Here is an 11,282-nt window from a genome sequence, read left to right on the forward strand (position 1 = left end):
AGCTGCCTGAAAAATAACCAGTTTTGGAGGGAGAAGGGAAGGCTATTCATCATTTTCATCCACATTAGTTTTCAATTCAGTACTAAAAGCCCTACTATCAGATTTCCTGTATTCTTGAAGCTGCCCTCTGAATAGGTCTGAAATTTAGAGATTATTTATCTGCATAAGTTAGCCCAGCAATTCAGTTTGCCTGTTGACACTGCAGTGATGTCACGTCCCCTTTCACCAAGTCCTTACTCTCGCTCTGCAACCCAGCAGGACAACACAAAACCCCCCAAAAGGCATAATTTGGACTGGAAAAAAATTGCTGATTTACAAATCTTATTTTTTTGGATGCTATTTCTATTTAAGATTACACCACTGACAAGTACAAGTTATTTCACTAAGTCATATTCTTTATTAGCTGTCTTGATGAAGGTAAGACTTCATCTTGAAAACCTCCCCTTCTGAAGCAATCCTATTACACTGGCTAGTTAGTTTCTGTGGGTTTGGAACAGTGGAAGCTCACCAGAGTACAGGAGTTTATCAGTTGACCTGCAAATGTGAAACTCACTTCTGAAGGGAACAGGGCAATGCCACGTTGTCCTCAAGACTGAAATGAGAAGCTGCTCAAGAATGAAATGAGAAGCCTAATTCTTCAATAGCCTCCCTCTAATAACATCAGAAAGCTAAATTATATGTGAAAGACAGACAAACAATGGGGAACAAAAGGAGAAATAAAAATGGTGTGTATTTCCTGCAATTTCTATGTTACTGAAATACGAGAAGAGCCAGGATTTAAACACTAATGACAACTTCTTATCCTTTCAGTTTATATTTAGATGTAAGCAAGAAAACAAAAAATGTACTTTTGGTGCCATGCTTTTATTTAAATGAAAGGAAAAAACTACACTGTACCACATAAGTAGCAATGACAATATTTTACAGCACAGCATTTGAAAAAATATGGAAGCTATGCTCCATAGAAGTGGACAAGTAAGCACACAATACACTGTACATTTTTCAACAGTGCCCATTAAATCATAATTAAATAGCTGAATTTGGCTTTAAACAGCCAAATAATAAAAACTAACAGTCATACTAACATAAAAAAAAAAAAAGATTTCAGTAGCTATTATGACTGTTAGAATATGAAATTTTGCTCCAAAAACTAAGACGAGAGTTTGGCAATTCAGTCGTAGCAACAATAATAATACCCCTGATGAAAGCACCAGTGTGTTCTGAAAAGGCCAGTGAGAAATACTGGCCCTTATGGAAAGCTTCCTTTTTTTTTTTTTTTCTTCTTTTTTTAAACATGATCCCAACCAAAGATCCACTGTAAATAGAAAATTTGCAGGCTTAAAAAGGAAAAGCATATCTAGCTTTACTTTTCCTGTATAAGTAAAACTTTATACTGCGAGCAATTAAATTTTCAACTGCATTATTCACATTCTACTTTTAGACATTGCACAAATCTTTAACCTGTTGACAAAGGTAAATTTCATAATACATTCAGATATATTTAAAATGATTCAAGAATTCCTTGTCATGTATTTAAGCTCACTTTGATTAGATTGATGCGTGTGTCTTTATGGTGTTGCAAATCTTCAGTTAAATCATAGTACAGATTTTAGAAATAAAAAGCCTCCCATGATAAAACTTCTTTTGAAGTTATTCACCATATGCGTATCTGTTAATTCCAACCTCCTGGTTTCTCGAATCACTGTATATTATACACAGCTTCATATTGTTATTCAAGATGTTCCTACAATGGTATTTGTAGGAACTGTCTAACAGGCAGAATGTGCAAACCCTCTTTCCTCTTTTTTAATATTATTTATATCCTATATACACAATATGTATACACTTGAAATATAGGAGTTACATATCCTGGTGATATACATGCAAACAGTAGGAATCAGCTAACCACAAATAGTTTTGAGCCACATACATATTAAACATGTATTTTAAAGTGTTTTTTCTTTTTTTACAGTTTTAACAAATATACATAAATATAAGAACATAAATTACAGTAAAACCGACAGCATTTTTGAGAAAATGTTTTATAACCCAGATGCATTGATGCCTAAGGCCTTATAATAATTTAAAAAAAAGTACTGTTCTAAACCACTTAATGACATCTCATTCCTGTGCATCTTTTATAGAAGTAAATGAGTACATCGTAGTAGTGAGGCATAGTTTCTCTCAAAGCACGTCAATGAGAGAAATATGAACATAGCTTTAGTCTCCCCATGAAACAGAATGGACTACATACTTAGAGCACAATACTGTCTTACGTTAATGCAGTTGTCACAACACCGAAACAGAATAGAATCACAAATCATTCAAGTCTTTTCCTGAGAATGAGGTTTTTTTCCCCCAACAAATCCTCTGGTGTACATTATCAAAACAGCCACAGATTCAGGGGAGGCTTCAAGTTTGTAGTATCTTTTTTTTTTTTTTTTCAGAACAGTGCTATGTAAAAAGCAAATTATAAGAGAAACAAACACTGAAACGGAATAGTGATCTATAAAATAACCAAACACTGTTTTGAAATAAAATGCAGCCCTTTAATACTGAAATACGCCTAGAGTTTGTTTTTGTAAATGGTCATATTATAAATTTATTGAAACATCACTTAGGCTTTTTTTGCCATACGTATTTAAAATTGCTAAGTGTCACAAGACATCATCTGGTAGATCGTGTCAAGAAAACAATTTACTAAGACACACTGGAAATTCGTATCAGATGTCTATTCCCTAGGATTTAAGTCTGAGCTGGCAGATCTGAAGGCAGAAAGAACAGACAGTGGCCTGGATCTTAAAATCAATGGGAATTAGATACACGACTTCTGAAAGATCTGTGACTAATGAATTCTGTGATTCTTCTGAATATTTTTAGTGTTCTGTCAGGCAAACATCAGGGATCTAGTTCTGAATGTTTCACAAGTTCCTATTCCTTCCTTGGAGAAGCAGTACCTGACCGTGTGCTCGCTCTTCATCTGGAACATTACAAAATAATGCACGTTTGCTTAAACTGTTTCAGAGGTCTACCGAATTTTTTTACTTTGCATTTTAATGCTATTATGAACACGCACATGGTCAGTCATTACATCTCAGATGGCAACTTACTGAGACAGGAATAATTGTATCACCTAACTATACCCTGAGTTGTTCAAATAATTCAGTTGAAGGAAACTTCAAGCAGTTCAAAGGTTCTTCCTTTGCTGTTTAGTCTGTAAGCAAATCCGTATTATTTAATTGGAAAAGAATTATAAATAATCAGGGGAATGAATCTTGATTTTGTTACAGCACACAATAAGGATCTCGCAGAACAGAGCCGTTCAGCTGTTCTTCAGTGACATACAACTTACCATTTGGTCTTTACTGGAAGTCAGTATGCAGAGTTCAATGGTATTGAGAATATTAAGAAGTACTTCTTTAGTGAAAGAAAAAAATATTTCAAGACAAGCACAAATACAAACATGTAAGGCAACAGATGTAAAAAAAATGTAGTTTGAGTCACTAAAGAGAAACATTCAGTGCTTCAATGTATTAATCAAAATACAGAGCAAATATACTCTATATATTGTATTAGCACATACAAATCTCCACACAAGTCAAACATTTCCGTAATCACTCGTAATTGTTCACTTAAGCGATAATCTTCTGCACTCCTAAACACCGTGTTTACATTCCAGTTGGACATGATAATAGAACTTGGTGTCCAGTTTTAAGTTCTAAGAGTCTTGTTGGCAACTAGAAATCTATTTCCTATAGGCAGTAAAGATGAAGTGCAAGTTTATCATAATTGTCTGAAGAAAATTTTCTCCCATCTACTATGCCTTGGTCGGTAAAAGTTTCTTAGGAGTTACTGGTCTCTTGGTTTGCCACAAATGGCTGTGAATGGTAATTGCATCAACGCTGGCAGACAAAGTTTTAGCAGGTATGTGGCTAAATTGCTTCCTGTCAGAGTTGTATTTATACAGTCCCTCTATCATTTTCTTTGTGATAGATTTGGGACCTATTCCCGTTAATTTATTGATTTCTTCAGTGTCAGGGCAGTATGTATACAGAGATCTGAACTGGCAGCCTGAATCCCGGAATAAGATTAAGAAATTATTGGCATCAGATTTTTCCATTTCCTGTAAAAGAAAGAAAGAAAAAAAAAAGATAATCACAATATGAATTTTGCATTGTAGTTAGAAAACATTCAAAATCACTGGACTGTCATTTTAAATTTGTTTTCTGACAGACCTGAAACTTATGTCTAACTCTGTCCGCTAAAACACCTTGCTTCAATCATTAGAATTTGCTTCACTTATCTGAATTTTGATAAAGTAGCTATCTTTCTCAAGGAAAACCTTATTTATTAGACAATTTCAGCTACGCTTGTTTAGTTGTACCTCGAGAACCAGACATCCTAACAATTTCTTTGTAGACCAAATAAAAATTCTGTGATCCATTTCATCAGGCAGGTCTAACAGTTGCAAGTTTGGGAACAGGAAATATAGATATGTCTACACGTGCCTAAAAGATCCTCCAGTGCTAAAATAGGGTTTCAGTCATCCCTAAATCCATTCGAGTTTGGTCAAACCATAGAAGTCTCTTGAAGTGTACGAAGCAAAGGTTGTTTAGTAGCTGAAATCTCCACATTCCTATTCCACCCAACACAACTTCTATGGGAGACGTGCCCTGAACATGTACAGCTTCTACCAAGTAATGTATGCTGCCTCCAAGAGTTAAGCACGACCTTTTTACAGCTGTTCTTTCCTGGGGTTTCTGGGAGTTATTATGCTCCCAGTTACTTGAACTGAAAGAGGCTGTCTTGATTTCTCACTTGTTATTCCCAAAAAGTAGCTGGAAAGACAGAGAAGGCAGCACCTAAACATGAATTCAGAATTATGAAGAGAAGAAAGGTCTAGAAAACCTGTTGTGAAATTGATTCTGGAAAAGGAATTAAATCCAGATTCCAAGTACCTGTGTTCTTTGATCTATTTAATCTGTCCAATTTGTCACAGTTGGTAAAAGTCCCCTTATTCTCAACCCTCCCACTCTCCGCGATTCCTTTTGCATGGAAACACACCAGTCCCTGAGTTCTCACTCTGGGAATATTTGTGCACCTTTGGAAAGGTTTATACTAGCCTGAGAGAAAAGGCTGGAAGGCACCTTTCTGTAGCAGAAAGTCCTGAGTTTGCCCTACTGCTTGGAAGCTGGAGAAAAGCCTAGGAGGGATGGATTTCAGTTCTATCTGTTCATGAGCGAGCTGCGCTTTAGCTCAAAAGGTCCCAGGCTGAGGATCTGTATGTGTAAGATGGGTATTTTCCACGTTAGGGAAAACAAGTTTGTGAGCAAATTATAAAAATCTATGTATTGAAGTTCCCACATTAAACAAATTGTAACTATTAATTAACAGGTCAATTAATTCAGCTTCCTGTGCTGAATGCAACAGCCAATTTTTCTGCAGTACTAGAGAACCTTTCTGTCTACACAAGAAGCAAGTCACAGAAGTTACTCAAGCCTTTCACTAAGCACCAGCATAACCTCAGAAATTCCTTTCAATATTTGCATTTATACTTGAGTGTCCTCCTAACGCCCGACTGTGGTTTGACATAGGTGTTTATATGCTGTAAGGGAAAAATACTCTTACCTCCAGTATCTTTTTCTTTTGACCTTCATTTACTTTTCCAGCCAAGCAGCAATGTGCCAGTGCATTCTGAATTATATACTTATTGGATTTAGCACTGGGTTCTTTGAAGAGCTTTGGTCCTATGGAGGAAGAATGACAAAGCAGCAAAGTTAATCAATAAGCCAACAAAGAGTTACTTTAAATGCAGTGAAGCACTTATAATACGGATCTTTTGCATGCATGAAAATACAAATCCAGGAATAAAACAGAATTAGGCTGGAGATCATAAATTTCACAAACAAATAAAACATCATTCTTCCAGCTGTTACTGAATTTGCTTACAAATGTCTTTCATTATTAAGTCATTATTATTGGCAGTCTTGGTAAATGTATCTTCTCTCAGAGGACCTTTTCTATGAACAACAAAATGTTTTGTGCTTTCTAACTAAAATTTCAGTTATCCAGGAGGGAGCAAATTCTTTTTTTTTTTTTTTTTAATCTACAACTGTGATTTGAAGGGTGAGAGGTAAAACAATGAAGCTGATGCAGTGCCTAAAGTAACCATAGCCTGTCTACCTTGGAATTCCAGAAATGTTTTACCCAAATCCAGGGATAAAAGATCTGGCCTGACACTTGTCAGGTTGTTCTGTTTGTAAAAAGACTTTATTCATCTGGTTGAAGGAGAAATCTCCTCTGTTTTAATTTCTGAAATATAGGCATACTTGTATCAAGATCATTTGAAAAAAGCAACAAGTAAGTACCAATTCCGAGTCTTAGAAAGGAACATAATATACAAGCAATCACCAATTAAATTTAAGATTAAATCTCAGTTTGTCTATGCTTTGGGAAAAAAAGCCTAGAATCAACACAAAAAACTGTATGAAATCTGTCTGACAGAGTGAAGATATTAAAAATGTGAAAAAAGCCTTCTGTTCAATTCTTAGGAACTGTATATTGCTTCATTTAAAAATAAGTTTTAAGTAATAATCATTAAAAGATGACCTTCAGCACTATGGATCTTCACGAGAAAACCCAGCAGGACCATGCAGGCAAAGGCTCGCTGTCCCTCCTGTTATTTAATTGGACGTGCGTGTGGCACAAACCGACTGAAGTTTCATGGTTTAAAACCAGGTGAGTACTTCCTGATTCTCAGAATGAACACTTTGCTTTTCCAGACTGTAGTCATTTCAGTGGAAAGGAGCTGAGATTATTTTCAAGTCAAACACTTGCCAGCACAGGCAGAGCCACGCAGGCCCATCAATCAAACCCCATCTCCCTAAAAGTTTTTTGAAAATACCTAACATTTTATTCTTTACCAAACGAAGCGATATTAGGTGGCCAAAATTGGAGCTTTTATAATCCTGATGATGCAAGGTCTTTGCAGTATCACATGCTGTATATTTGGAGAAAAGGGATGAAGATACCATTATTGTTTGATTCATAATATAAAAAAGAATTAGAAGTCAGATTGTAAAGTTTTTAAACAACAAAGGATCTGTTTCGAAACAAAGGATGCAGAATATTGAGATTCACATTACGAAGCAGGTTTTTTTCCTGTTGCAATTTGGTTTTTGTTACTCTTATTCTAAATTGAGCTTAAATTTGAACTCTTCTTGCCTTGCTGGAGAGACCACTGAAGTGCAGAGTGATCTGTGAGCCCATTTGCTGTTCTGAGCCCAACCCTAACGGCAGTCTATTATGGTTATCACAAATGCTACTGAGTCAGTACTTTTATTTTAGACTTAAAATTTAACCTTCTATTATTACCGTGCATTTCAAAGGAGGTGAAAGTAACATCCCTATGCAAGCATCTTCAATGAAGTTTTAGGAAACCAAATAAAGATAACTGAAAACCTTTAATGCGTAGAGCCGCTAATTGCCAGATACTTTTTTGAATGTTGTTGTCACTGACCTGTGTATTCTGTAGCAGAGGCGACTGATGAAGTTGTAGATGCATTTTCCCAATCTTTTTCTCCATTACGACTACCACAGCGACTTGGAGATAAGAATCCTTCCACAGACTCAGACCTAAACATTAATTTTGAAATCTATTAAAAAACCGACAACATTCAGCAGAGAAGCATTCTAATATGAAAGGAAGGCAAACTGTCTTAAAGTTTTGTATGTAAAAACCAGGAAGTCGGTTCTCAAGACATCTAGGAAATTGAAAAGTCAACTGAAACCCGCTGCAGGCATGTCAGAGTGGCCATGATAACATGACGTGACATAACATGTAGTACTCCTTGCCAAACCCCTTTTCCTAGTTTGCCTTTCTTCCTTGTTTCTTTTCTATAGAAAAAAATAGTATTTCTCTGAATATAATTAAATAGTTACACCAAAATAATAATTTTCCTCTGAATTATATTATAGATTTTGTATATAAAATTAAGAATTTTCTTTTTATCTCTTTTTATTTCATTTTTGGGTGATTTTTAATGCAAAATAAATTCTGGTGTTTGGAAAAGGCTGAAGTCCTAGTGAACATTGAATACTTCCCTTTACAAATACTAAGGGGAAAAAAAAAAAAAACCAGAAAAGAAGCTTCTGTGTTAAAAAAGACAAGAAGCCACATAGCTGCACGTAGCATACAGGTTTAATAAAACATCCACAAGTTGAGACTTAAATACAAGCAGGTGAATTAAAGAGGCTGTGTGAACAGCATTGTGTTTTGACCTCATTTATAGCTGCCCAACTGGTTTACTTAGTAACATTTGTGAAACAAATGATCATGGCTTAGCTCCCTAATGCCTGACAGTGGAAACTATCAGTGTCTCAAATCAGGAAAACATACCTGCTCTTGGAGTACACAATATATACGTAACCTCTTTAAAATTCATGCTAGTTTTACATAGATGATTATTAAATTTTATTAAATGAAATGGTTATTTTAGCTTTACCTTGGTGTTCTCTTGCCTGACTGCACACTCTCATTGTCCCCTGTATTCAGCGATGCCAATGAAAGACTAGATACTGAAAAAACACGATAAAGCTGTGAACCTGGATAAAAACAAAGTTAAGGCTTATAAATCTATGCAAGTAGTAGAGTCTGTTCATTAGACCCAACACCAGCATCAGAAAGTCGGTAAGAGCTTCTATACACGAGACTCTTACACCCATACATGATATACCTGCATGCATATGTGGCCACTTCATCTCAACCCCTTGCTGACACCCAGCCATCTGCAGCCACCTGGGACGGTCTCAGACTAAGCATTAATGTGAAGCACGCACACGGGCATATTGGCACCATGCAAATCAAAGAACGCAATCAAAGTTAATAAGCCCTTATGAAAGAGAGCTTAAGAGACTTAATTTAAAGCTTGGGATGGATTCTTAGAAGGTGTTAAGGGAACACTTTAAATTACACGGGAAGATCATAGAATCATAGAATCAAGATGGAAGGAAGCAGCTAGAGAAAATGCAGCAGAATAACAAGGCTATACGATGCCGTAACAAATAGGATCACTGAGCACTCTGGTTACTTTTTCTAATTGCAAATCGTCAATACTTCTTCCAATCATTGCTACAGTTACGTGATATCTAAAAGAATGCTAAGTCGTTCCACATGATTAGTGTTGCTATGTTCATAACTATACATGCAGTAGGTAAGTGAGCAAAATAGAAAAACCTATGAAATAGAAAAGTAACTTTTTATTTTAATTTTGCCTGTATTAAGGAGGAGTTTAAGTACTTTCACCTTATAATCACCATTTTATTTATCGATCTCTTACCTCCTAACTTTTATTCATTCTTAGCTCTACAGGTGCAAGAAGACATTAGTGAAGAATACATGGGTGTACATGAAACTTGTAACACACGTTGGTGCTTCCATTGGGTTTTCATACAGTTAACCTTTTTATTTGTTGATATATGCATGCATGCATAGCAGGTAAGCGACACTCATCTTTTCATTTCTATTGGCAAATTTTACTTTCCAGTTTGGTCACGTGCAGCTTCAATTTAGCACAAGACACTGATAAACGCATGTGCTTGTTAGTACCAAGAACCAAGCTGGTGTTTTAGCATGAACAGACTCTTTTTCCACATGAACATTTGTTACCTGGTGGACCTTTGATTGGCGTCTTAGGTGATTCAATATGATCTCTATGAATAGATTTTGGACGTGGCTTTTTTTGTTTGATTGAGAGGGAACGTGGCTTTATGACAGTATCCATGTCTTCCATAAGCTTTAGTTGTTTCCTTCTCATATATTCCTGCTTAATAAATTCTCGCCGTGCTCGTTCATCCTCCTTCTTCTGACGTTCTTCTTCCGTTTTGCGTCTAAAAAAAATTATCAAATAAATTCAGGAGTAGAAACTTTCCAAATTAACAGTTTTAGCTAGCACAGTGCAGACAACACAGGGATCAGATTTTTCGAACTTGACTTTTTTTTTTTTTTTTTTTTTTTTTTTTACAATTTTCACATAGTTTATACTTTTTGGGATACTGTTACTAGTAAAAATCAAAACCATGTTTATTAGCTTGACTGCTGTAACTGAGTGAACATTGTGCATTTGTGCAAAAAGAAGCCCAAAGTGACAGGCTCTGCCTCAGAATATAAAGTGCAGGGCAGGGTAGTGCTCTGAGGAGCTTCGCTCAGGCCAGCAGGGCTCATATGTTGAGTCTGAGCTGGAGACTGATGCCATCTGCTGATTCTGCAGGACCCGCTGGCATGTATCTTCAGCTGGGCTCCTCAGCACATCCGGCTCTAGGATTAAATATCTTGGATATTAAGATGCAATTGACACAGAAGTTACACTTTTAACTAAACCAGACATTTTTACATTCACTGTTACTGATCATTTGGATCAGGCCACGTAGTTTTACCTTGTCTCTTCCTTCTTATGTTCTAGTTCTGCTTCCAGCTGCTGCTTTCGAAGCAGAGTCTCTCTTTCCCTTCTCAAACGCTTCTCCAACAACGCTGCTCGTTTCATCGCCATATCATTTTCTGCCTTTTGATCATCCTAGCAGCAACAGAGTTTGAAGGAAAAGGACCCAAAAATATTAAGATCTCTGAATTCAGCAACTGATTTTGCCAAGTCATTAGACGCTTAATTCTGTACACTGGGTTGCGATATCCTAACATACTTTTGCAGTATTTTAAATAAGTTTATTTAAAAAGATTTTTCTTAAGACTACTAAAAACTTTTCATAAGGAATTTTTTCTTCCTAAGTCAAACATAAAATTCAACACTGATATGAGAAAACTTGCTAAGTGAAATATTTTAGAGTCAGATCCCACGCTGCACAAGCTTCAGAAGATTCTACATGTACGGAGATGAAAGTAATTTATCACAAAAAGCAGTAACTGTGCAGCATATAGAAGTAACTTCTGCTGATAGAGCCAGGTTTTTTTTTTAGAACTGAGGAACGCTTCCAGACAAGCAAGGCACATCTCAGATACGCCATACAAGATTCTGGGGTATTCAAAGATGGAAATTCAAAATCTTGATGGCTTTCAGTGTCTAGACAACAGGGAGCACTCCCAAACACCAACTTCAAATGGGAGTCTTGGAAGACTATAACTCCTTAGCCAGCCAAGAGAGGGAAAAAGGCTCTCCAAAGTGCAATTCAGAGACATACAATGTTTTTAAAAAACACAGGCTATTATGTACTTCAAAAAATTTTAGTTACATTTGGGAGTGGTTGGGAAAGTAAGGGTGAGATGTGAGCGT

General features: G+C 36.2%; 1 protein-coding gene across 4 annotated transcripts in view; it reads right to left on the minus strand.

Annotated features, from left to right (window-relative positions):
* Positions 1-433: 433 nt before the first annotated feature.
* Positions 434-11,282, minus strand: part of CAMSAP2 (calmodulin regulated spectrin associated protein family member 2) — a 92,199-nt gene continuing 81,350 nt past the window's right edge. For 2 of the 4 annotated variants that reach the window (XM_063343109.1, XM_063343107.1), the window contains 6 exons: positions 10,435-10,571; positions 9,668-9,888; positions 8,505-8,604; positions 7,520-7,635; positions 5,629-5,747; positions 434-4,123 (listed from right to left, as the gene is read on the minus strand). In XM_063343109.1, the coding sequence (XP_063199179.1) occupies positions 3,818-4,123; positions 5,629-5,747; positions 7,520-7,635; positions 8,505-8,604; positions 9,668-9,888; positions 10,435-10,571 (999 nt within the window). In that variant the 3' untranslated portion in view covers positions 434-3,817. The remainder of the gene's footprint in view (positions 4,124-5,628; positions 5,748-7,519; positions 7,636-8,504; positions 8,605-9,667; positions 9,889-10,434; positions 10,572-11,282) is intronic. The other 2 variants (XM_063343110.1, XM_063343108.1) reach the window with 1 other exon arrangement.

Source organism: Chroicocephalus ridibundus, chromosome 8, assembly GCF_963924245.1.
Source record: "Chroicocephalus ridibundus chromosome 8, bChrRid1.1, whole genome shotgun sequence".
Taxonomy (NCBI): Eukaryota; Metazoa; Chordata; class Aves; order Charadriiformes; family Laridae; genus Chroicocephalus; species Chroicocephalus ridibundus.